Below are 27,292 nucleotides of genomic sequence, written 5' to 3'. Positions count from 1 at the left end.
TTATTTAATATTCAAATGATCATGCAATACATTTCATACGAGCATTTTTAGATGCAAAGTCACTAATAATTGGTTCAACATCAATATGTTCCAACATATCTTTTTCAATACATAAAATGGCTAGACCATTCAACCTATCTTATGACATTAACGATCTCAACTAGTTTTTCAATAATTTTAACTTCAAAAACTACTTTTGATTTTGACGTAAGGGTTTGGAATGGTGAAACTGTGGAAGGCTAGAGATTTGAACTTCCTTTTTAACATCACAGTAAATTATAAATGGGTCAATAAAGAACTTAGGTTTTTTTTAGGGATATAAAGAACTTAGGTTATTACTAACAACCACACCTCCGGTTAGAATTTAAGTAATTTTTCTGTGACTTAGTGAATCCCTAATTTAGTTTTTGTTGGGACTTAAATTTTCTACTTATTTTTTAAGGCTTAGGACAGTCGCTCTGTCTCATATATGGCCATGCACACGCGGCCCCACACACACATACCCGACCCCTCATTGTGTTCATTTTCAATTAAACTCGAATTCATCGGATTTGTCCTTGTGAGCTTATCTCAGTTGGTAAAGATAATGCATAATATAATATTAACCATGAAATCCTTGAAAGAAAGAGAGAAAGAAAAACAACAATTAAATCGACCCTCACAAGAGATGCACAGCCCAACTTTTTTTCCACGGTAATGAAACTTGACAAACTCGCAAAAGGAAATGAAAATCTGAATAGTGATAATGAAAATCCCATACAACAAGTTGTTTTCTCATCACCATAGATGAAGAATAAATCATTAAGTCATTCTCACGTTCTTAGGGATATTATTGACTGAGGGCCAACAACATTCATTGAGTACATGACATGGCAATCACGATAGTTTCAATTAGAAAGGATATGAAATGTTACTCTTAAGATACATCTCCACTTCACTGATGTAGGACCATGTATGTAACATAAGCAACAAACCTTTTTTTTTTTTTAAAGATATGCATATTAAAGTTTCTCAAGTCTAAGTTTATCATCATTTATCTTTTACTCAAAATTTGGACGCTAGTATCATTATTAGTATTTGAATGCTTCTTTTTAAGGAATGAATACGGTTAGGTATATAGCATGAATTTAATTTGTATATACTGACGTTTCAAAAAATAGGGTCCTGCTAACCGGTGCTCCCGGGGCACGGGTTAAGCATACCATAAAAGGTAATTATTACCATAAAAGGAAACTGCTTTTGACTTTATTATAAATTAATTTCACAATTTCAATGCATTAATTACTATATAATTTCCTTTTTCATATCCTTAACCAGTGCCCCGGAGGCACCAGTTAGCATTTCCCCAAAAAATATCACACAAATGTTCAATCAGATTTCAATATTTAATAAAATTGTTTCCTCAATGTCTAAATAAATATTTAATTCGTGAAATCTAACTAATTAAAGGTATATGTAAGATTATCTTACAAGTTTATTTTTTATATAAAAATAATTAAATTACTAACAAAATAACATGGAAAAGATTCTTAAGGTACTGAACAAACTATTTATCTTATATGATGTTTGTTTGTAAAAAAAAAAATCTTATACGATGTTTGATATATACAATATAAAAAAATAAAGTAAATTTTACTACAATACCTTTAATAAATATAAATGTTAAATAGAGTAGAGAAGGTTGGGGAGAGAGTGGAGAGGGAGTGACGAGAGAGAGGAGGGAGATATAGGAGACACAGTGGGAGATGAGATAGAGAGGGGTAGAATGATGAGAGATGGGGTAGAGGAGAGAAGTAGATATGGAGAGATGATATTTGTTTTTGATAAAAAAAAAAAAAAAAAAAAAAAAAAAAAAAGAGTATTTTGATATTTTAAATGATTGTGTTTCAGAAAGAAAAAAAAAAATATATCTCAAAATTTAGTGAAACTGAGAATTTTAATTTTAGAGTCAACAATCTTTATTCTTTTTGCTGAATTATAACATAAGAAGAAAAGAAAAGGTGTAATTCAAACTTTTCATAGAAGAGAGAAAAGTAATTTAATATAATTTTTATTCTATCTTCACCTCCAGTTACATTCAACTCCATGAACAGTTTTTTAGATAAAACATAATTTTATTTTATTTTTACGAAAGATCTAACACAATTTAATCTCTTATTTTTCGGCAAATAAACCAAACAGCGTCGTAAGTTTAATTCTTTCAAGTAACTAAATAATTTTATTCAAGTAGTTAACGAATTTCATCAACGACGAATTGTTCATAAAAACATAGTTCAATTGATTCTTAAATAAAACAATTTTCAATCAAAGATCTTATTTGAATTCCTTGAACGCGTCCTGTAATGACAATGAAGTTGAATCATCCGTGATTTCGGAACAAGAACAATCAAGTTGGCATCATCCCATTACATTACGCATTGAAAAGTGACTTCATTCAATCCTCCTAACAAAGTCAGAGCCAATTCACATGACAGGATCTTTTGCTTTGGTGTCATATCTTTACTATATTAGGCATAATAATAATAACTAAATATTGTACTCATTTTTTAATTCTTCACAAGCACAAATCATGTGCAACTTACTTCACCTCACATGGAAAAGTTGAGAGCTAGTACTATAGTTCATAAACCTCCTAAAAATAATCACAAATACACACAATAAAAATAACTTCAATATATTGCTAAAATTAACAAAATTCTGAATAATCCCCAAATATTTAAAATCCTATTAGTCAAGTTAATCCATAAATTATCCCAATAAACTAATGTGATTCGATATTTTTTTATTATTTTGTTTAGTAACGATATTCATTAATTCAAGTTGATAAAATACATACAATACAATACAAATTCGTTAAAACAATAAAAGATGAATCTACGAACAAAAAATATGTTAAGACATCGATAATTATAAGAACTAAATTGTTTAAACCCAACAATTTTACATAGTAAAATAGTGAGAAAAAGTATTTACTTTGGTGGTAGTTACAAGTTGGCTATTTAGCTCGTGAAGATACAAAAACAAGGTAAGAAATGAACTAGAAGCATTAACATTGCAACAACAAAAACCGTGACTTACATTGCCATCATTGGTGGAAAAAATTTCCTTGTTAACCTCATCCAACATTGACCTTTACTAGGCTAATAGGAACCATACATAGAGATTTATTGAAAAGGGTTGTTACTTTTTTTCTTCTTTCATTTTCATTTTTTTTTCATCTTACATCACAAAACAAAGGCAATGCATGTAATCAAGGCCTGCCACTTATGGACTTTGACCTGAAAATGCATACATACACCATCTGGATATTTTTAATCAACTATTTACACGCATGATGACAACTTATATCCACTCATATATGTGAAGCTCACACTTTGTGTAGCTCACATTCATAGTACTCTAGTTTATCTTCTCAAATGGTACAAGTTTAGTACTTTGTCACACATGTAACACAAGTACAAGAAATATTAAAGATGTCCATTTAACAGTTCCAATACAACCTGCAGAAGCTGCAATAACAAAATATCAGTGCACAAGAAATAGTACATAACAAAAATGAAAGATGTACTAAAACACAATTGCAAAATGAAAACAATTATCTTAAATTTGATCTTTGAATTTGTAATGTGAATATTGGTAACCCTTTTGGTGGTGTTTGTCTAGGGTTGAATCTTCAAGGCCATTTGTAATGGAAGAAAGAAAAAATAGAAACAAAATGATAGGCCAACTTGCATGTTTTACAGATGAGAGAATTCAAGGTTCCTAATTTTCAACTTCACATTAAGCCGATCTTTGTTAGGATAACTGTTAATAATTTCCTTCATAGACTGAGTAACCACTAACCACAACCAATTTTAATATCACAATAGATAATGAATGGCTTAAACTTGAAAATATGCATGTTTTAAAAAAAAATGAACAATAAGTTGTCTCTAATTTAACATTAACAAGTAATAACACATGCATTGAACCAAAAATTATAGTTATATCATTAAGCATACTCACATGGAGATAATGATAGCCCATGAAACTGTGTGCTAGGTTGTTCTGCAGCCGGTTCCCTCTTAGGTGGGGGCTCAGCATGGGCAAAAGCTACATTTGGCAAAGGACTCAAAGCAGGTACTGAATGAGATGCATGCGTAGGGGGTTCAACCTGTGGTTTTGGTGATGAAATAGGGACATGAGAATGATGTTCAATGCTAGGGGCAACAGCAGGTGTTAGATAAGTATGTCTCCCACCACTACGCCTAGACCTTTGTCTGTGCTCAAATGGACAATCAGGAGGATGAGCTTGAGAACTTTTATGTGGTGTAGGTGCCCTTTTTGTAGCAGCGGGAGGGACAACTTCAGGCGGAGTTGCACCCTCCCCAGGTTTAGGAGCAGGTGCAGGTATAGGAGAAGTTGCAGGAGTTAGATGAGAATTGTGATGGTGATGGTGATGATGATGGTGATGGTGGTGATGATGGTGATGGTGGTGTGGAGAATGAGGCACAGGAGCAGGAGAAGGTGACCTCGCTGGGCCATTATCACTGCCATTAAGGGAGTGCTGCAAGATGGATGAAAGTCTGACATGCTTAACCCTACCAAATTCAGTGTTATTCAAGCCAAGATTATGAGGTCCCATGATGGTTTGTGCCAATTGCTTTATCCTATGTTTTGATGAAGGAATCCCAACCGCAAGTAGAACAGAGGATTGAATAGTAGTAGGAGCATCTACTGTTGAACCTTCGGAATTCGATAAGATGACATGCAAGTTCTGAAACCAACCAATAAACCCAATCAAAATCAGCATGGCATAGCATATGATTAACATGTTATCAGAAATCTTCTAGAAGTCCCAATAACAATAAGTGGTATATTACGCAAGGTTAATGATAAATACATAATATGTGTGAAATGGTTAAGTAGGTCGATTATTGTGAAATGTAGGTAGTAACATAGAATCAGAATTGGAAGATGAACTCAAATGTATACAAATGAAACAAAATACAAGTGAGAAATGATTACAATCAAGAACATACCATAGAAACAGTAAGAAAAGAAAAGAGATTTGACAAACCTCATAGGATGACAGACGTAATCCAGACTTTAGCTGACTTGTCAGCTCATCGAAATTTGATTGTATTTGATAAATGGGAAAATTCAAAGAAAAGTTGAATCTTGTTTGCACTGTCTGCAGAGGAAATGCATTCTGTTGTGGAATTATTGTAATTCCTCCTTTAAATTTCAACACTTCAAAAAAGTGGGGATCTCCGAACAAGGATGAAGTGAGCTGGAGAACTGATTGGCGTATTACCAAGGACGTAAATAATGATCTTATCAAACTAATGGCAGACAAAGACATTTCCGGGTGTCCACCATCGGGATCGACCGCAAATACCACTTTTGTCTTGTTTGGCCCAGGTAAGGGGTCTAAAGACAAGATCTTCACCTGTATTTTTTTAAAGAAAAAAGGAGAATGACATCAATATGAGAAAATTGAGATAGGACATTAAAGGAAACTATTAAGTGAGAGGTGTACTTGAGTAGCGGCGGGAGCTTCTATCTCATCAAAAATGTCAGCCTCGAGCTGCAATTTGTTATCTTCTAGCACAGGGACCGACTTATTAACAATAAAGCTTGCAACAATATCATGGCCTGCAAAATTATTAAAATTATCATTAAGCAAATAGCCTTTATAAATTGTCATTATAAAAGAGTTTGATTTTGTCGGTATTTGTTGGTATAGTCAAACTCTTTTAGTGGTGTGGCATACTGGCAATTTACAACTAAGTGATAGAGCTTTAACACTACAACGGATCAAAACTTATTCATAAAATGAGGCATATAGGAGGATGCAAGCATGAGGAAAATTGAGTCAACTTTTTATAGAATGGAATAGATATTGAACAATGAGATTTAAAGTATAATGCTATACAGAGGTAAGGAACTACAGTTTCATCCAATATTGAAGTTGAAACTGAATAACCAAATTTATATTTGCCACTTGTTGATTATCCCTACTTCCACAACTCCTTTTCGTGATCCAATATTACACCACTTACATTGCTATTTCATTTCCTCGCTTAAGCTCTTGTTATTCTTCAAGCAATCATTTACGAGTTAAAACATATTTGGTAATCCCTAAATTTGTAAGAAAACTGTGTGGCAGTGCTGGACATTCTGAATCTCCTATGGTTAGAAAATGTGCTGAGTGCAACAGACATATAACGAGGTAGAAGTTTGTAATGAATGGAATAACAATGACAGCTGGCGGCGGATCATATGGTATCACAACGCCGCAATTGTTGTGAGGGACTCTGATAAGTATTCAAGCACTTGGGGAAGCCTCCCTTAAAAGCAAGTTATCACGGGGAAAAAAACTCATATCTTAAATACTCCACCAAGCATCTCATACTACTCGATGTGGCACTTGGCAACCCCATAATACCCGAGCCTTTATCATTGCACTGCCACAGAGAGCTAACATCTCGGCCGCTGCACTCTATGACGCTTTACTTGATCTTCTCCGGTCAGCCCCTCCATTGTTAGCCCTCACCGAGCCACTAACAACCAACTTTGATACCAATTGATATTAAGTATTTAAGCAATTGGGGAAGCCACTTAAATGCTCTGCCAAGCATCTCATACAACTCAATGTTGGAATCAAGCACCCCATAATGCCCGAGTCTCTATCAGACTCATCTTCTCAGCGATTCATAAGTATATGATAAACGATATCCAACCCATTTTTCTAGATAAAGCCTAATGCTATGAGACACAGCACAAATTCATGTTCAGAAGTCATAAACTTTGTGTCGCACTGTAAAATAGGAAAACTAATTCTATTCATAGACACTATTAAGATAGAATCTATCTCTTGTATATAATTTATAAGATATAACCAAGATTGATTTTAACGTCTTAGTATAACAATCTGAAAAATAGGCACTGATTTTGAATAACATTGTCAAAATACAATCACCAAATAAATTAAATGTCAAAAAAAATATATATATAAGAGCCTCTATCCGTTATGTAATGCATCCCCAAAACAATTTCAAAAGTGCAAAATCATCAAAACCTTACTAAAAATAGGTATAATGAAATTAATTACCAAAATAGAAAAAATAAATAAAAAACTTGATCCGAAAAACAAGTTTACCTCTTTAATTAGCTAATAAACAAAACTACCATAGTTAAAAAAACTAAACCAATCATTAAAACTTTAAATACCCAATTATTAAACATAACTTCAGAAGCAAAAATATCTAAAACATTATCCCTTATTAAACGCATCACAAAATTTAAATTAACCAAAAAAATTACAAAAACCACAAATTTATTACTTTTTTCAAAAAAAAATAATCAGATGCCCACAAATCACAACCACACACAATTAACACAATCAACATAAATATCTAAACATTAATTAATTCTAGTAAAACCCAAAACAGAAACAGATCTATATCCAGAAAACAATGCAGCCACCGACAAATCCAACAAAAAAAAAAATCACCTTTATATTTGGAATTATCGTAGAGATTGTTGTGATCTACAAAAGGGGGTAACCAAAACAAAGCAGAGAGGAACAAAGCAAGAGAGAAGATGAAAACGAGAATGCATCTGAAACCAAGGAGTTTCCGAATCTGAGAAGAACTGCACCGACACTGTGTTTCCGTGTTTTGTGGTGGATCCGATGATGTTACGCCACGTGGCAGGTGTTGTTCTTCTTCGGCTTTTCCCATTGGTTGAACAACAACAACAATGCTGAATGAAGAAATTCTTCAGTTTCCATTATCTAAGGAAGTGTTTGGGGTACCCATTTAACAACACTATCAGAAAGTGTTGCTAAAAAAAAAATAAAGAGATAAAATTTTTATTTTTTTTAATTTTATTTTGAGAATCTTTAAGAAAAATTTGAAGAATGTTTTAGGGTTTGAAAGAGGAAAGGAAGAGATAGTAGTGAATGTGAAGTAAGTTGTGCTCAACAAGATTAATAACAAGTGTCATTTTCTTTTTGGAGAGATAGTACTTTTATTCATTTTTTTATTTTTATTTTTTTGAAATGGTGGTAAAGATGAAGAAAATGTGTATTTTTTTTAAGGGTTATTTATTAATTTTGAAAGTGTCCACTAGCATATAGCACTAAGGTGTGGAAATTAAATTGAAAAAAAAAGGACTATGTGTTGTATTGTATGGTGTCATGTGGAAGAAAGTATTTGTGGGGTGGTGAGGTAAGGTTTGATGGGTTTGACTCTTTTGCTAAGTTGATAGGCACCACGTTTTCTTCTTTCTTTATCTTGCTTGGCGGGGTAAACTGATAGTAATAAGGAAAATTAAGATTTTTTTAATGTAAAGGAGGGGTAGAGGCCTACAAAATAAAAACTAACTAAAGATTTTACGACATAGTAGTAATTTAGTATTTAGGCAAAATTGTCATAGGGATTGGTTCAAATCATTTATCTCATAAAATATGTATAAGTTAGTTTTTTTCTTTTTTATTTAAAAAACTTGAGGTGTTTTTTATTACGAGTATTAGTAATGATTTTATTTTTAAATAGTTTTTCATTAAAAAGAAACCTTTTAAAAAAACTATTTTCGTGAGCTAATCCATATTTTATATGTTCATTATCATCTTCAATTTTGTCGTCGTCTATTCTTCAAACCCATAAAATTTAAGAAAAAAAAGATAAATGGTTAAAATTTAATTTTTTTAATAAGGTTTATGGTGGACCACCTAAATCTTGGTCCACCTTAGACATTTAAAGTTAAGGTGTTAATAGAGAGGACTAAAACATACAATAGAAGGAAATTTAATGACCATTTTGAGACGTTTTTTAGTTATGAGACCATTTTGCAAAAATCAATTAAGTTAAGAAACCACTGGATCAATTAAGCCAAAATTTTAAGTCATTTAGTTTATGAGTTCTCTCAACTATAAAATGTTAAACCTTTGTTTTTCCAAGCATCATGTGACTTCCAATTCATACTTGCAGTGCAACAATCTCCAATCAAGTGCGAGTCATTCCATTCTATGCTCTCCTTTTAGCAAAGCCTTTAATTTATCTGCATACAATTGTAATTTAACCGCTGATGACACCAACTGCATCAATGAAACACGCCTTGTAAACATTCTTAGTCATGAAGACTTTTGATGCACGAAGTTGGTTAAACCCTTCATCAAACCGTCAACTATGATATCTTTGTTGGGTCATGAGGAGAACACAATGACCATCCATGTTCGATAAAAAGCAACCATACACGTGAATTGGAGATCACATTTTTACCCTAAATCACAAGCATTATATTTATTGGTCATCTCACTGACAAAGTGTCAAGCCTCCGCTTTTCTAAGCCCTTTAAGACTTTTTAACGCACACTTTCAATACAACAATAATATATTTAGAGAAGTCGTTATGAATGTCTCAAGAACCATCAAGTCGGAAAGTTGTTTAAAATTTACATAGAGCATTTACTACGTAACAATCTAACTCTTGTAAAATTTACGTAGTGCATTTTGTTTTACAATGGTGATTAAATAAAGTAATTTTTTTAAAATAGAGTAGACTGCGAGAAATTGTGCATAAATTAATTTAGTTGTTTATCGAGTAAATAGTCAATTATCCACTGAAATTATAATGTTCGTCAAAAACCTTCCTGGAATTTTGAAACTTTAAAAATCCCTTTAAAATTGTCAAACGTCTGTCAAATACCCCCCCCCCCCCTCCATTAATTTTCTCCATTTAACATGAAGACATGGTTGTTAACTGCCAACGTGGCACTGCCACATGGTTAGAAAAATGATGCAACGTCATAGGGGGTAATTAACCATATTTTATATTTTTTTTAAATCTGATTTTTTTTTCAACCGTACTAAATATCCCGTTGAATTTTCGAAACTTCAAATACCCCCCTCAAATTTATTGCTTACGTGCAAATACTCCGCGCAAGTTAAAAATTTATGCATAAATATCCCTCTTAAATTTAAAACTTACATACAAATTGCACCTTGAATCATATTATGTTTATGCACGTGAGTTGGAGGAAATCAAAGCTATGGCAAGGTCATATTTAAAGCCTTTGGTATTTGGTTTTTCTTCTTTTAGATTGGACATGTTAAGGAATCAAATGCAGTGGAACAAAACATGCTTGTGATAACTACACTTGTTTTTAGATTGAATCGGTATGTTTCAATGTTTTGTGTGTATCATCATATTACAAAATGTTGATAATGTGACGTTGCTGCTGATAAATAGACACTTCTTAGTTAAAGCTAGGGACATCTTTCTTTAGAGTGTTAAACTTGACATTCTTGTTTATACCAATTTTATGTACCGATTCAATGATGTCACTTCAATTAACTGCTTTTGTTCTTCATATGCATGTTTCAGTGTTTTCATTGTGGATTTGTGGTCAAAACTAACTAGGATTAAGCTTTTGCATGAACATTGTTGGCTCTAGATGGAAGATATTAGTATAACTGATAAAGTATTAGAAAGTAAGCTAGGGAACATCATGCTTTAGAGAATTTAACTTTGACATTTTTGTTTTCAAATGTCATACTAATTTTCCACACTAGTTCAATGATATCACTTCAATTCATCGATTTTGTTCTTCCTTATGCATTTATCGTTGTTCCCATTATGGACGTATATTTTATGCTTTGGGTTTTTGATATTTAGTAGTAGTCATTAGAAGAGGATGCCTAATATTCCTTCTTTGTGATTTTTCCTTTTCCTTTTCCTTTTCCTTCACCATGGACAAATGGGTTATTATTTAGTAGTTGTCTTTGTGATTTAGGGTGTAATTTTTACATAAGTTTTAAATTTTAGAAGGGTATTTATGCATAAGTTTTAAATTTGAGTGGTATTTGCTACATAAATTTTAAATTTGAGGGGGTATTTGCACGTAAGTGTTAAATTTGAGGGGGTATTTGAAGTTTCGAAAATTTTCCGGATATTTGGTACTATTATTAAAAAATCAGATTTAAAAATAAATAAATAAAATACAGTGAATTATCCCCCTATGACGTGTCATCACTTTTCTGACCACGTGTCAGTGTCACGTTGACAGTTAACAACCACGTTAGCATGTTAGACATAGAAAACTAACGGAGGGAGGTATTTGACAGACGTTTGACAATTTCAAGAAACTTTTTTTTACAAACGTTGCAATTTCAGCGGTAATCGACTGTTTATTCGTTGTTTATTTTAATTTTTGTGCATGAATTATTCTTTTTTCCGTACATGTTTGTCTTTTTTTAATATATATTTTTATTCCAAGTTACAACCGGTTAGTTTTAAAATTTTGACCAAATACAATCTATGGTCCTTTAAGTTAGATGATTATAACAAGTTAGTCCTTAAGTTTTTTGTTGCAAATTGGTCATTTAAGTCATAAAATATTTGCACTATTATCCTAGTTTCATCGAACTAAGTCAAAAAGTGTTTGTGTGGATGTTTAATGTTAAGTTGATTTGTCCAAATTCACTGCTCTCAAAACTAGTGTCCGTAGGTGTGTTATTCGATCTTGATTCAAAATAAAATTGACGGATTACTTGATTTATAATGTTGTTGATCAAATATTTATCTTTAAAATTAAGCTTGAATTCAAAAATAAGAAGAAGAAAATGTGTATAAGTAATCATATTTGATGTCATAAACACTTTTGGACCTACCATCTTAATGTTAAATGGTCTATAAACATTTTTTTAATGAAGTTGGCTGAAAAGATGGATGATAGTGTATATATTACATGACTTACTTCTAAAAAAATAAACGTGCCCCCTCTCTCTTTTGAGCGCCGTCACCTAAAACCCTAATTTCTTTTTCTTCATCCACCAAAGAGGAGTGGTTTAGGGTCAATTTTCGACTCTAAATCACCACTCTACATCGTTTTTCTCCTTCCTTTTTATTGGCTTAAATATGAAAATGGTCCCTGTAAATATCTGACGTTTTGGTTTTAGTCCCTATAAAAATATTTTTTTGGCTTTAGTCCCTGCAAATATAGAATATTTGGTTTTGGTCCTTGGTATATTGTTTTAATCCTTGTAAAATCATTTCATATTGAAATTGGTCCCTATAATATTCATTTCAGTCCTCATTTTGAGGGACTAAATTCAAATATTCTACATATTACAAGGACCAAATCTAATATGAATCAATTTTACAAGGACTAAAACAAAATACCAAGGACCAAAACCAAATTTTTTTAATTTGCAGGGACTAAAATCAAAAAAATATTTTTACAGGGATTAAAACCAAAATTGTCAGATATTTACGGGGACTATTTTCATATTTAAGGCTTAATTACACTTTTGGTCCTCACATTTTGACCAACTCACGAAAATGGTCCTGCATCTTTTAAATCGAACAAAATCGTCCCTAAACTATCATGTTTTTGCAGTTTTAGTGCTACCCCCTTATTTTCAACTCCAGAAACGCACAGAAATGACAGTTTTAGTCCAACCACCCATGCTCAACCATGAAATAAACAAGGAATAAAGCACGTGGGTACACACGGAATCTACTTTATTCAGCACACTAACCTAATTTGTAAGACATGTTACATACCTGAAACATGTCTTAGAAATTAGGTTTTTTTTTGTTAGTGTGCTGAATAAAGTAGATTCCTTGTACCCACTTGCTTTATTCCTTGTTTATTTTATGGTTGAGCATAGGTGGTTGGACTAAAACTATCATTTATGTTTGTTTCTCGAGTTGAAAATAGGGGGTAGGACTAAAACTGCAAAAACATGATAGTTTAGGGATGATTTTGTTTGATTGAAAAGATGCGAGATAATTTTCGTGAGTTAGTCAAAATGCGAGGACCAAAAGTGTAATTAAGTCTTTATTTAAATAAGTGATTTTAACATCGAATTGGGTTTTTCTTTCGTGACTTCGTCGTCTTAGTGCGAAGTTGTTTTGTTTGTCGTCTTTGTGCGACATTGTTTGTCTTTTCTCTCTTGTTCAAGTGTTTGTTCAGTTCAAATTATCATATCAGCTTCAATCTAGTGCAGATCCAACCAATGACTTTGGTGTCATCAACGTTGTAGACCCGAAGGCATGACTATTCCGGAACTTTTAATATAGTCATGTTTGTAGGCATATGCACTTTGCCGTTTTATGCTATTAACATGGATGTTGTGAGTTTGTTCACATATTAATCATTTTTGTTTTTAGCGAATTTGTATTACATCGATGTACACTATCAATGAATGAATGTCGTTTGTTTTGTGTAAAAAAAAATTAAAAGATCAATTTGTAGCAAAAAATAATTTAAAAGACCAATTGATAACAAAAAAAAAAAAAACTTAAAGAAATAATATGTAATAAACATATAACTTAGAGGTATTTGGCCTAAATTTTTTAACAACATTTGGCCAAACATATATATTTTTTCCATCAATGTCCATGGTTAAATTTTTTACTTGATCGTGAAAACATGATTCTTTTATCCTCTGTTAAAAAAATGCAATCTAACTTACATTAAAAGTAATAATTACATTACATTGTTAATCCATCAAAATTAACATGATTATTTTCAATTTTATTTTAAATTGGTTTAAATACAATTTTTGAGCCCTTAACTTGTTTTAAAAGTTCAATTTGGTCATTTAACTTTAAATCTAGTTAATTTGGTCTTTTAATCACAGTTCAATTTAATCTCTTACCTTAATCACAACAATTTAATTTGGTCGCTCAACTTGTGCATCTGTCTCTATTTATTGGTCTACAATATAAATTAGATACATTATTTATTAAATGAACGTGAAAAATGAATCTTTTGTTATATTCGAGATCAAAGAGAGTATTTTAGATAACTTATATTTGAGACACAAGAAGCTCTAATGTGGTTTAGTGAGGAACACATTTTTTTTTCTTTTTCCGTAGATTTGTAAAGATTAAAAGCAAACAATATACTTTAAGTGACTAAAAATACAATGTGATATAATTACATGAGTCTTGTTAACGAGTGCCTCTGGAACACTCTTTAAGTACTCAAAATTAGGAAATACATTAAATACACATGTTTTTATAAAAAGTTACTCTTTAAGACGCTTAAAGAGTATCTCTGAAAACTCGTTAACATTTCCCTAATCATATTAGGACTAAAAAATAATTTAATTAAATTTTTAAACATAAATCAATAACCTTTTTTATTCCTTCCGGTGAGACAGAGTATCAAACTTAGGTCATGTTGAAGAATAAATTTTCAACCAAATAAAACTAGTTTAACGAGCCATAAACTACTAACTTACTCCTCCGGTCTCAAATGTAGAAAAAAAAAAACACACCAATTAAGAAAATGAATTGATTACATTGAAGTCATGTTAAAAAATATACAACTTTCCAATTTTGCCCTTGTCATGATTTAGTAATAATTAATGAAAATGACTTTTGACCTCATGGAGGTAGGGTAACATTGGAATAGTAGCATTTATTAGGTTGCTTTTACTATACTTTTTCTTACATTTGAGACCACAATTTTTTTTTCTCCCTACATTTGAGACCGAAGGGAGTAACACTAAAAAAAAAATGATAAAACTACGTTTATTACGTTTATTGTATCCCATCTCGGTTTATGAATGAAGTATTATTCAAATTAGTTTCTAGCATTTTCACGCAAACAAAAATTACTTTGTTTATTAATTTTGATACATTTTAATTTTAATAAAAGAATAAACAATTTTTTTGTCAAACAATCCAGCTACTAAAAATTAATTCTTAAGACGAATAAATGAGTAATTTATACTTTAAACATTGGTGTTTGTATAAATGTTTGTGCCAAAGAAATTTGCTCAATACACAAGAATTAACTTATGTAAATGATTAATTTAAATATTACTATTTTAAAATAAATTTACAGCTAAATTAGTAAAAATTAAGTAATTAGTTGAAGAGTTTTTCTATTTACACCCCGTTTTTCTGGTTACACCCAAATTTTCTTAATTTTTTTTTATAATACCAAAATTGCCCTTTTATATAATTTTTTTTTAAAACCCTAATTTTATTCATTGTCAGTGAGTTTCACCCTCTTTCACCCCACAAAGCGATCGATCAAACAATTTGATGTTCAATATCAATCTCCATGAAAATTAAAGAGTGAATCAAAAAATTTCATCCATACTCAATTGGATATAAGTAAGTGAATTTCTTCTTCTATTTGCTAGTTTCAATTTTTTTTCCTTCAACTGCAATGATGCACTGTACGATTACGGTTTTAATTTACATTGACAAGGTTAACTTAAATTCAGTTTAAGTAGATTCATGTAAACATGTAAACTAAGTTTACATGAACCTACTTAAATTGAGTTTACATGAACCTACTTAAACTGAGCTTACATGAACCTACTTAAACTGAGTTTACATGAACCTACTTAAACTGAGTTTACATGAACCTACTTAAACTGAGTTTACAAAATCGCAGAACTGTGAATCGCAGAACAAGGAAAACACAAAATCAGAATTGAGAACCCACAACAAGAAAAACACAATCGATTGAAGAACAACACTTGCTAACCTGATTTGCTTCGAATTTTCTTTGAAATCATGAATGGACGTGAGAAAGTATGGTTTTGAAAATCTTCGCAGAACACAATCGATCGATTGGAGAATTATGGTTTTGGAAGAAGGGTTTTGGGGTGTAACAAAAAAAAAAGGAATAGGCTTTTTGAAAATCAAATTTTATGAAAGGATAATCTTGTCATTTTGAGGTGCAACCATGATTAACTAGGGTGCAAGTAGAAAAACTCTTAATTGAATGATTAAATCAACGATATTGTAATTTGTAAAGTGTTTATTAATGACATGTCATGAAAGATATTAGAGAGGTAAAACTTGTTAAAAAATATAACATTAAAATCTAATAATATTTAGAGGAAGGAAACAATTAGAAATAAAAAAATCAGTGGAAGAATTTATATATATTCATCACAACACCTTCTTGCGATACATTGTTCTTCTTCACTTGCTTATTATAACTTATTCGTTCGATTCATTCTTCGATCGATTTCTGCATCGCGCGTTCGATTTCTCTATCGCTATGGCGAAAGGTGTAATCTCCGATGACGAAGGTAAACCCTAGAAATTCCTCCAATCTGCTTCTTCGATGTGATTCTAGGTTTTCTTACAAACCCTAATTTTTTTAATTTTGGGATGTTGAATGGGTGCAGATGAGGTTGAATACGGTATGGATGAGAGAGAGCCGATTGATGGTGAAGAGTTGGAGGAAGATGATGGTCGTGGTGTTGTTGATGATGATGATGAGGAGGAGGAAGAAGGTATGAATGAACTGCTTTGAATTTGATTGAGTTCGAATTTATGAAATTTGTCATATTTTAGCTTTTTTTTGTTCTTAGTGGTGGCGGTGTTTTGGGGAATTTTGAGATTATTAGGGTTTTCTTATGTTGCATTGTTTGATTTTGGTGTGAAATATGGCTTTTGGTAGGTTCTGGAAAGTTGTTTTTTGTTAGAATCATGGTTTAAGTTTGGAAATGAAAATAAATTTTCAATTTTGATGGTCAGAAACTGAAAATTAGAAATATTAATTTTGATGGTCTTTGCATGACCAATAGCAGATTCTCAGTTTTTGGGTTCTTTTCTTACCTTTTGTTCTCAGTGGTGGCAGTACTAGTGTTTTTTCTTTTGCTGCATTGTTTGGTTTTGGTGTGAAACATGGCTTGTGGTAGGTGCTAGAAAGTTGTTTTGTTAGATTGATGGTGTATGTTTGGAAACGAAAATAAATTTGCAATTTTGATGGTTTTGATGGTCTTTGTATAAAGAACTGTTGAAATTTGGGGCTTAACTCATCCTTACAAAACCGGTTCATAAGGTGAGGAGTGCCTCCTCTTTATAAACTCTTATGAAGAGTCTTAAGAACTTTAGGGATTTGACTTTGAATTATTTGATGTTTGTATACTATGAACTTTGGCTTGTGGTAAGTGCTAGAAAGTGGTTTTTGTTAGATTGATGGTTTAAGGGTGCGTTTGTTTCAGGTTTAGAATAAATAGATTTTGGGTTAATACTTAATAGAATCTAGAGATGTTTTTAGAGACTTTTTAGAAAATCTGAAGCTATTTCTGTTTGTTTACTATCATAAAAATCATTTTTTAAGATTTGAAGCTCTTACACTTGAGTTCGTTGTTTTTCGAAAAAAAAATAGATTTTGGTAAAGCTACTAGGAACAGCTTTTCATTTTGAGGCTAAAAATGAGTTTTTTTTTTTAACAAAATGGATTTTTAAAAATCTGAAACAAACACTGCAAAAATAAAATAAAATTTTTTTTGGTTAAAAAATAGATTTAATTTTTCTAAAAATCCCAAACAAACGGGCCCTAAGTTTGGAGAGTCCAGGTATGCTCCATTTAGGCAATATTCCATTTAGTCCATTTAAAGTTATGGATGCAAGACATGTGTCAAAATACCATCCAAGAGTTGATATTGAAAATTAAAAATTCACTCATCCTCTTCTTCCCTCACGGCTCCCTTTTCCTCTCCACACAACTATTCTTCCCTCTTCCTCCCATGGCAGTCGCCGTCAACCTCCACCTCGTCGCCGCCCCTTTCCACCAATCACATCGTTTAATTTGAGGAGTATTCTTGTTGTTTAGATCTGGAATTTTGATTTTGATTTATTCATTATGGTTTCTATGATCATAAAATTGAGAAATCCTTCTCTTTAGACAACCTCGTGAGAGAATTGAGGCACTGTTCCGGCCAAAATTAAGAGAAACAAAAGCAACAGTTTACAATGAAAGATAGTGGTGTTAATCATGCACTTTTGATAGAGATTAAGATGAAAGTGTTGATTTGTGACACTGATGGGTGGAGGAACGGTGCCAGGGGTGGAGGAATGGTGACAGGGTTGATTGATGACAGTGAGCGATGGAGGAACGGTACCAAGGGGTTGGAGGAACGGTGACAATTGTGGAAGATGAGGAGATGATAGCGTGCTTCAGTTTTTTATTATTAAACAAAGACTTATTTTTTTAATTTTAAATGTCATCCTTTGGATGTTGTTTTGCCACATGTCTTAAATCCATACCCTAAATGGACTAAATGGAGCATTGAGTAAATGGAGCATACCTGGACTCAAGTTTGAAAACGAAAAACTAATTTACAACTCTGAATTCTGATGGTCTTTGTGAAAGCTGAAAATATATCAACATGGATATGACCATGTTGGATTTTTCTTAGGATGCGATTTGTTATATCTGGCTATAAAAGGTGAAACTTAAGTTATATATACTGTGCAAAGATTAGTTCAGTATGTGGCAAACGGTGGTGTGAATTTATATATATAGATAGCCTGTGACTATGTTTTGGCTGGAAAAGTATACATCCTTATCTGCCTCATTTCTGTTGTATAAGATGTGATGTAATAATAACAATTACTTTTGGGCTTCTCTCACTGTAATCAAAGTTCGGAGTTGTGTCTAAGATGGGGTAAATACTCAAATGAACTGAGGTTGAGAGTCTGAAGGTTCCGGTTTGGTGGTTACATACGGAAATAATGGGGCTTATTTTCGATTTTGGTTTTAGTTAGCTAGTTTAAATGATGGTGGAGTTTTACTGTTTGGTCCCTATTTGCTCTGCAGTGTGATTGTTGGTATAGAGTTTGCATTCTTTTGCCTTTGTTTTTTGTTTACCTGTTTCTGGTGCTTAATATATTTCATGTTGTTTTTGCTGTTATATGAATTTTTTTATTCCAGATGATGACGTGACTGGATTCTCTGCATGGGGTTTATTTGATGCTATCTTATTGTGCTGATATTCTTTTTTCTTTACCCCATCATTTCAGAAGGGCAGGATGAATATGAAAAGGATGGATTTATAGTTGATGACATTGAGGAAGAAGAGGAGCAGGATGATGAAGAAAGAGCAGAGAGTGATGAAGAGCGTCGGAAGAAGAAAAAGAGGAAAAAAAAGTTGATACTCTATCCTTTATGTGTTCTTTTCACTTCTGCTTATGGTTGATGTTAATAAACATATGTTCAGAAAACAAAGAACAATGCTTGAAAATTTGTAGATAGTTTTTCAATTAATCTAGATAAGTTGTGTGCGTAATACATATTTGGTAATCTCTCCTGCATCATGAAGCTGATAACTTTTTTCTCTTCTAAATTTTTTGAAGTGTTTTTTGTATTATTTATAAATCTCTGTCCTACTATTTAAAAAAGCATGCCATACATGTTGATAGCAATGCACATGGTCTGGCATCTGCCCTTGTTCTTTTTCTCTCCGTCAAGATGGACACGTAATTGAATAAAGTTGGATGTATATTTTCATATGTACTTTTTGTTTAAAATTGTAATACATACGTGATGCTAAAATCTTCATCTTAATTTTTATCAAATTTATTCCTGCTATTTTAGGGAGGAGTACGTCCTTGATGAAGATGACTATGAATTGCTGGAGGACAATAATATCAATATTCACCGTCGGAAGGTTTTTTAACTTTTGTATATATTTTCATCTTTTATTAATGTTGGCCATTAGGTTGCTAATACTTTGCTTTATACACATTTTATTGAAAATAATTTTCTTGAGTTTATCAGGAAAATAAAAAGTTCAAGCGTCTGAAAAAGGGTAGGGGCACTGAGGAGGGGCACTCTAGACAATCCGACGATGACGAGTTTTTTGGAAGTGGTAAAGGTGGGCGAAGTGCCAAGGAGAAGGAGCTTGAATACACTTTATTTGACGGTGAAGAAGGTATGTGCCAGTCGTGGTTTGTGTTTTTGGTTTTATTGACATAATTTAATAGGGATCATATTAGTGAGAATGCTATTTTTATCGGAGAGCGACAGAGACTCTTATCAGCCATAAGATCAAAATATACGGCTGAGATTGAACGGTCATTTTAATAAGCTCATTTTGTATTTTTAAAAAGCTTATTATACCTCTATTTGAAGTTATTAGATGAAGTATCAATTAGTTTTGAAATATTATTAAAATTTGTAGAGTTGATGCACTCAATAAGAAATTTTAATTCAATGGTTGGGTTGATGAAATCTAATGTTTTGAATATGTAGTATAACTTTTGAATACGAAATTACTTAAACAAAATTAGTATTAAACTTATATTTTGAAATGCATTGGTGAAATTGTATGCTGAAAACTACACCAAAAAACGAACATGCTTTTCAGGAACCCATCTTGAAGACATTGGTGAAGAGGAGGAGCAAGGGGAAGAGGAGGAGGATGCCGACATCGGGGAAGAAGATGAAATGGCCGACTTCATTGTGGATGAAGAAGAAGTTGATGAGAACGGAATCCCTTTGAGGTATTTAAAATGCACACTTTATTCTTTATCATTAAGAATCTTATTATTTGATCTGATGTTCTGTTACTGCAATTCTATGCAGGACTAGGAAGCTGAAGGGTGTAAGAAGGTTTAAGCAGGCACCATCCACAGCTTTACAAGAAGCTCAGGCATTATTTGGCGATGTCGAGGAGTATCTCGATGCTCGTAATCGAAGTCGAGAACAGACTGATAATATGGAGACTAGGCTTGAAGATGAATTTGAGCCTATTATTCTTTCTGAGAAATACATGACAGAGAAGGATGACATGATTAGGGAGCTCGATATTCCAGAGAGAATGCAGGTCATATGAGATTTCTGTGGAATAAGACGAAATTTCCGAGTTAACTAGGTGCATTCTTGTATTATAATGAGATATTTCTTTCCTTGTAGATATCAGAGGAGAGTACTGGTGCTCCTGATGGAAGTAGTATAAATGAAGAGACTCAGTGGATAGTTAAACAACTTAAACATGGGGCAGTCCCTTGGATTCGCAAGAAAGATTCAAGTTCCCAAAATAAAGAGCAGGAGCTACCAATTAACCAGGGTGATATTGTCAGATTTTTGGAACTGCACCACGGGCAAAGTTTAGATGTCAGTATTATCTGATCCCTGAGATGTGCATCTGTAGTTTACATTACCCTTATTTTCCTAATATGGAGTTTTCTGTTTTTTAGATTCCTTTTATTGCCATGTATCGGAAGGAGGAGTGTTTAAGCTTATTGAAAGACCTAGAGCGACCTGAAGCCGGTGATGAGAATTGGGATAAGAACAACAAGACACCTATTCTGAAATGGCACAAGGTCTGTTATGATTTATTTTTGTGCCTTTAATTTTGTTAATATATTGTTTGATACCTTTAACATCTAAAAACTCTCCAATTTTATTGCCTGTGCATTCTTTAGATACTTTGGGCTCTACATGACTTGGACAGGAAGTGGTTGCTTCTTCAGAAGCGGAAGAGTGCCCTCCAGTTATACTACAACAAACGATTTGAAGAAGAGTCTCGTCGTGTATACGACGAAACAAGACTAAACTTGAATAGGCAATTGTTTGAATCAGTTATGAGATCACTGAAGGAGGCAGAATCAGAGAGGGAGGTTGACGATGTTGATTCCAAGTTCAATGTACATTTCCCACCTGGTGAAGCTGGTGTTGATGAAGGACAGTACAAAAGGCCGAAAAGGAAGTCAATGTATAGCACTTTCAGTAAGGCGGGCCTGTGGGAGGTTGCAAGCAGGTTTGGGTGTAGTTCTGAGCAACTCGGATTATGTCTATCTCTAGTTCAGCTGGTAAGTATGCTTGAATTTCATACTGCTCTTTTTTTTGACCATCAACTAAAGGTTTTGTTTTGTCTTTCCTCTTCTACAGCAAGAGTTGGAAGATCCAAAGGAAACACCAGAAGAGGTGGCTTCTAACTTCACATGTGCTATGTACGATACCCCTGAAGAAGTACTTAAATGTGCTAGGCACATGGTATGTATCTGTAACTTTGTTCATAATCATTAAAATCCATCCTTTGTTTGATCATATGGTTATTTTGTTCCAGGCAGCTGTTGAGATAAGTTGTGAACCTAGTATAAAGAAATATGTTCGTAGCCACTTCATTGACCATGCTGTGGTGTCAACCTCTCCTACTGCTGATGGAAATATAACCATAGATTCGTTCCATCAGTTTTCTGGGGTGAAGTGGCTGCGAGAGAAGCCTTTGTCTAAATTTGAGGATGCCCAATGGCTCCTTATACAGAAGGCAGAAGAGGAAAAACTCATTCAAGTTACTATTAAGCTTCCTGAAGAGTATCTTAATAAGTTAATAGACCAATTCAATGAGCTTTATATTAGTGATAGTGTTAGCAGATCTGCTCAACTGTGGAATGAACAGAGGAAGCTGATACTGCATGATGCATTTTTTCGATTTCTTTTACCATCAATGGAAAAAGAAGCAAGAAGCGTATTAGCAAGCAAAGCAAAGCATTGGGTACTTATGGAGTATGGGAAGGCCTTGTGGAATAAGGTTTCTGTGGGGCCTTATCAACAGAAGGAAAATGATCTTAGCTCGGATGATGAGGCTGCACCTAGGGTTATGGCCTGCTCTTGGGGTCCTGGAAATCCACAAACAACTTTTGTCATGTTAGATTCATCAGGAGAAGTGCAAGATGTGCTATACACTGGGTCACTTACTTTAAGGTCGCAGAATGCCAATGACCAACAAAGGAAGAAGAATGACCAGGAACGTGTGCTGAAGTTTATGACAGATCACCAACCGCATGTTATTGTTTTAGGAGCAGCTAACTTGTCTTGCACTCGTTTGAAGGAAGATATATATGAGGTTAGATCTTGGTTTTATGTTCACATCTATATTTTGGAGAATTTTGTGATGCAATACCTGTACTAACATCGTTAGGAATGCTTATTTCCGTTTATTTGTGTTCCAATTTCAGTCACCTTACCAAACACGGAAATGATATTGATAAGTTGTCAGTCTTATTCCCATTTTCATATTCATTACGTTCTGTTCCCTTCAATCTATGTTTCACTCAGTCTTAATTACCAAACTTAACTAACCTAAATATTCTCAACCACTCTGTTTCTACATCCAAAATGGTGAAACATCATACACAACCAGATATACTTCTACATTGAATTTTAAAATGATTTTTTGGGTCGGTTGGAGTTGGTATAAATTTATCTGATGAATGAAATCAGTACATGTTTTACCTTTTGCTGGGTAACTTGAGATGAATTTCTGCTGTTTTTGTATTGTGGGTCTCATCTCTTGGTTTTCTCTTCTTCTATTAGGTTATTTATAAGATGGTCGAGGAAAACCCTAGAGATGTTGGCCATGAAATGGATGGGCTCAGCATTGTGTATGGAGATGAAGCTCTGCCTCGTCTTTATGAAAATTCTCGAATTTCCTCTGAACAACTTCCTTCGCAGCAGCTAGGTAAATATTGTGTTGGGTGTATGCTGCCCCTCTTCAATGAATCCTGTAACTAATCCTATTTTTGTTGCTTGGACAGGTATAGTGAGGCGGGCTGTTGCTCTTGGTCGATATCTCCAGAACCCATTGGCAATGGTCACGACATTATGTGGACCTAGAAAGGAAATTTTATCATGGAAACTGAGCCCTTTGGAGAGTTTTCTCAACCCGGATGATAAACTTGGGATGATTGAGCAGGTTCTGGTAGATGTGACCAATCAGGTTGGTTTAGACATTAACTTAGCAATAAGTCATGAATGGTTATTTGCTCCGTTGCAATTTATTTCGGGGCTTGGTCCACGGAAGGCTGCATCCTTGCAGAGATCTCTGGTTAGAGCTGGCTCAATTTTTACCCGGAAGGACTTTTTGACAGAGCATAAACTTGGTAAAAAGGTGTTTGTCAATGCCGTTGGTTTCTTGCGTGTCCGGCGAAGTGGATTGGCTGCTAGCAGCAGCCAATTTATTGATTTGTTGGATGATACACGAATTCATCCAGAATCATATATTCTCGCACAGGAGTTGGCCAGAGCTGTGTATGAGGAAGATGGCACAGCTGATGCAAATGATGACGATGATGCACTGGAGATGGCCATAGAACATGTGAGAGATCGACCTAGTTATTTGAAAAACCTGGAGGTTGAGGAATATGCTCTTGCCAACAATCGTGAAGACAAAATTGAAACTTTCTACGATATAAAAAGAGAATTGATTCAAGGTTTTCAGGATTGGCGTAAGCAATATGAAGAACCAAGTCAGGACGAGGAATTCTATATGATTTCAGGTGAGACTGAAGAGACTCTTGCTGAAGGTAAAATAGTCCAAGTTACAGTTCGCAGAGTGCAAGCCCAGAAAGCAATATGTGGGCTTGAATCGGGAATGACCGGAATCCTTATGAAAGAAGATTATACAGATGACTGGCGAGATATAATTGAATTGTCTGATAGGCTACATGAGGGTGATATGCTCACTTGTAAAATCAAGTCAATTCAAAAGAACAGGTATCAAGTCTTCCTTGTTTGTAAAGATAGTGAAATGAGAAGTGATCGGTTACAGAACAACCAGGATCTTGATCCCTATTACCATGAAGACCAAAGCTGCTTACCAAGTGAGCAAGACAAAACTCGGAAAGAAAAGGAGCGTGCAAAGAAGCATTTCAAGCAAAGGATGATTGTTCATCCACGCTTTCAGAACATAACTGCAGATGAAGCGATGGAGGTTTGCTTTTTAATAACTCCATGTCATACCTTGTGTTGTATTGACCTTGTTTTTAGAATCATTATATTTTCCAATATTGTGAATTTTATTTAATTCTGGTATACACATTCAACCTGTCGTGCAAGATAGCACTGTATCTTTGGTTACACAAAGTTCATTTGACTGATAGTTGACTCCTAGACTTGAATGGGTAGAGTCACCTTTGTATCGTAATATTCTTTGGATACTTACAACAGATTGGTAATTTCAGTAATATTGGTTTGGATGTAGCCAATTTCAATAGATTTATGGAATTTTAAGGAAGATGAATACAAATGCCACCCAAGGCCGTTGACATTATTTCCCTTGATACATGACTGTACAACGTCAACAAGAGGCCTTCCCTGTCGTCTCCTTAGTAATTATTCTTCTATTAGGAATGCTAACAATACATTTTTTAGACATGCTTTTTCACTAGAAATTCATATTCGTCACGTTTAATAAGAGGGGTCCTGCTCCCTATCTGGTCAGACTTGGTACATATTTGGTTAGAAACCTACATTGATTTTACCCAATAATATGAAGTATGTTGAAAAGCGTATTTGCTAGCATTGCTTTTCTTTCTAATATTCTCTCATATTTTGTCTGTATTGAAGAATACGCCGCAATATTTTCTGAAATAATGATTTTTCTTCTCTCGAATATTGGTAATTAGATGCCGTGCTTGTTTGAAATCACGGTGGGCATGACAAAATCACGGTGGTTTGCCAAACTGTGAAGCCAAACATACATGTCATAGATTTGAATACATCATTTGTAGTTCTAGTTCCTAAAGTGGGTGTATGTTCTTGGTGTGAGAGCTATTATTAATATATAAATGAATATAGGTGATAAAAAACTAATAAAATTTAGTAAAAACATTTATAAATACAAGGATTTGATCTCGAAAACACTATCTTCTAAGCAAACATGTATTAGTTACAAGGAAAATGGATAAGTTGGATTTTTTGTTTAATGATTGATCATGCACATGCTTAACTATATCTTTGTCTTAATGCAGTTCTTGTCGGACAAGGATCCTGGTGAAAGTATTTTCCGTCCTAGTTCCCGTGGTCCTTCATACCTTACTTTGACTCTTAAAATTCATGAGGGAGTATATGCCCACAAGGATTTAGTTGAAGGTGGGAAGGAACATAAGGACATTACGAGCTTACTTCGAATTGGAAAGACACTAAAAATTGGAGAGGACACTTTTGAGGATTTAGATGAGGTAAGGTTCTCCCCTGCCTTTCTGGATACCTTTCTTGTGACACTATGATTTACTTTTTCCTATTCATATTGACTAGGTTATGGACCGTTATGTTGATCCATTGGTGACTCATTTAAAAACAATGTTAAATTATCGCAAGTTCAGGACGGGTACAAAAACAGAAGTTGATGAACTTCTGAAGATGGAAAAGGCCGAATGTCCCATGCGTATCGTTTATACCTTTGGGATCTCTCATGAACATCCTGGTACATTTATACTGACTTATATAAGAAGTACAAATCCACACCATGAGTACATTGGTCTTTATCCTAAAGGATTCAGGTTCCGGAAAAAGATGTTTGAGGATATCGATCGGCTTGTGGCATATTTTCAAAGACACATTGATGACCCTCAAAATGATTCCGCGCCTTCCATTAGATCTGTAGCTGCAATGGTACCAATGCGAAGTCCTGCAACCGGTGGCTCATCAGCGGCTTCTGTGGGTAGTGGTTGGGGTGGTTCAAATGGTGATGGTGGTTGGAGGGGTCACTTGAATGATAGGGATCGATCTTCTACTCCTGGTTCTAGAACAGGTATACGAAATTTTAAATTCAGTTCTATTTTTATGTTTTAGTGCATTATTGGTGAAGAACCACTGAACATAGTATGTGCTTTTGCAACTTTGCTGTGTGGAGTGAATGCTTCCTCTTCCGTGAATTTTGTTTGTTCTATTTCTACCGATTCTCCTTTTGCAGTTCAACAGTCATCCAACTAATTGCTTCCACTTGTCATTTTTTCGATTCTTTTTTATTTTAATCAAAACTTTTACTCTTATTATAGGACGACCTAGTGGAGTGCCTCGTCCGTATGGTGGTGGAAGAGGGCGTGGTCGTGGTTCTTATAACAATAGAGGACACAACAATGAAAGGCAGGATGGTGCGTCCGGATGGGGATCTGGATGGGGATCTGCTGCTACAAAAGACAAAGATGATAGTTTAAGCAACTTTCCAGGGGCTAAGGTTCAAAATTCCCCTGGAAGGGAAGCATTTCCTGGTGGTTGGGGGGGAGGCAGTGGTTGGGGAGGTGGAGCTAGTACTGGTGACAAAAGTGGCTGGGGAGGTGGAGCCAATACAGGTGACAAAAGTGGCTGGGGTGGAGGTAATGGGTGGGGTGGTGGAGCTAGTACTGGCGCTGAACATGGAAACTCTGGCTGGGGAAGTGGATCAAAGAAAGCTGCCGACATTGGATGGTCCGGAAACTGACCGTGGTGGCTCGGGATGGTGGACCGTCCACGTAGATTTGACTACCGAATAGAGAAGAGTGTATTATAAAAAAAAAAGAAGATGGTTTTGTTATCCTGTTGGTCCTTGCCAATATTCTCAATTATGGTTTTAATCCATTGTTTCTTTTATTTACGCAAATCAGGAATTATCTCTTTCGGTCCCTAACGTTAGTTCTCGGCCAAAAAAATAAAAGAAGCAGATGTGGCTGTACAATGATGGTTCATATATGATATGACTTTTCTTAATGAGATGTCATTACTTGTATTTTTGACTCACATTTTATAATTAAAGAGTTAATTGAAA

The 27,292-nt window shown here is 33.9% G+C and overlaps 2 protein-coding genes across 3 annotated transcripts; one reads left to right on the top strand and one right to left on the bottom strand.

Annotated features, from left to right (window-relative positions):
• Positions 1-2,924: 2,924 nt before the first annotated feature.
• On the bottom strand, positions 2,925-7,986 carry LOC11413293 (uncharacterized). Its single transcript, XM_003624839.4, has 5 exons — positions 7,499-7,986; positions 5,522-5,637; positions 5,060-5,431; positions 4,006-4,756; positions 2,925-3,509 (listed from the first exon to the last, which is right to left on the bottom strand). Exons 1-5 carry the CDS (start codon positions 7,725-7,727, stop codon positions 3,439-3,441), a joined length of 1,539 nt encoding a protein of 512 aa, XP_003624887.1. The 5' UTR covers positions 7,728-7,986; the 3' UTR covers positions 2,925-3,438.
• A 7,910-nt stretch (positions 7,987-15,896) lies between these two features.
• Positions 15,897-27,045, top strand: LOC11433787 (transcription elongation factor SPT6 homolog). Of its 2 annotated transcripts, none has more exons than XM_003624838.4 (17): positions 15,897-16,057; positions 16,157-16,264; positions 18,783-18,909; positions 19,357-19,429; positions 19,540-19,693; positions 20,129-20,264; positions 20,347-20,587; positions 20,677-20,877; positions 20,961-21,086; positions 21,189-21,575; positions 21,655-21,759; positions 21,833-22,612; positions 23,083-23,227; positions 23,304-24,478; positions 25,518-25,727; positions 25,804-26,299; positions 26,547-27,045. In XM_003624838.4, the coding sequence occupies exons 1-17, from the start codon at positions 16,027-16,029 to the stop codon at positions 26,966-26,968; spliced, it is 4,917 nt and encodes a 1,638-aa protein (XP_003624886.2). In that variant the 5' UTR covers positions 15,897-16,026; the 3' UTR covers positions 26,969-27,045. The 2 variants fall into 2 exon arrangements, with proteins under 2 accessions (XP_003624886.2, XP_039683488.1); XM_039827554.1 differs by having other exon boundaries at positions 18,780-18,909.
• Positions 27,046-27,292: the final 247 nt, after the last annotated feature.

This window comes from Medicago truncatula, chromosome 7 (assembly GCF_003473485.1).
Source record: "Medicago truncatula cultivar Jemalong A17 chromosome 7, MtrunA17r5.0-ANR, whole genome shotgun sequence".
In the NCBI taxonomy this organism is placed as follows: domain Eukaryota; kingdom Viridiplantae; phylum Streptophyta; class Magnoliopsida; order Fabales; family Fabaceae; genus Medicago; species Medicago truncatula.
Note: the sequence above shows the minus strand (reverse complement) of the source record. Positions and strands in the feature narration are given on the sequence as shown.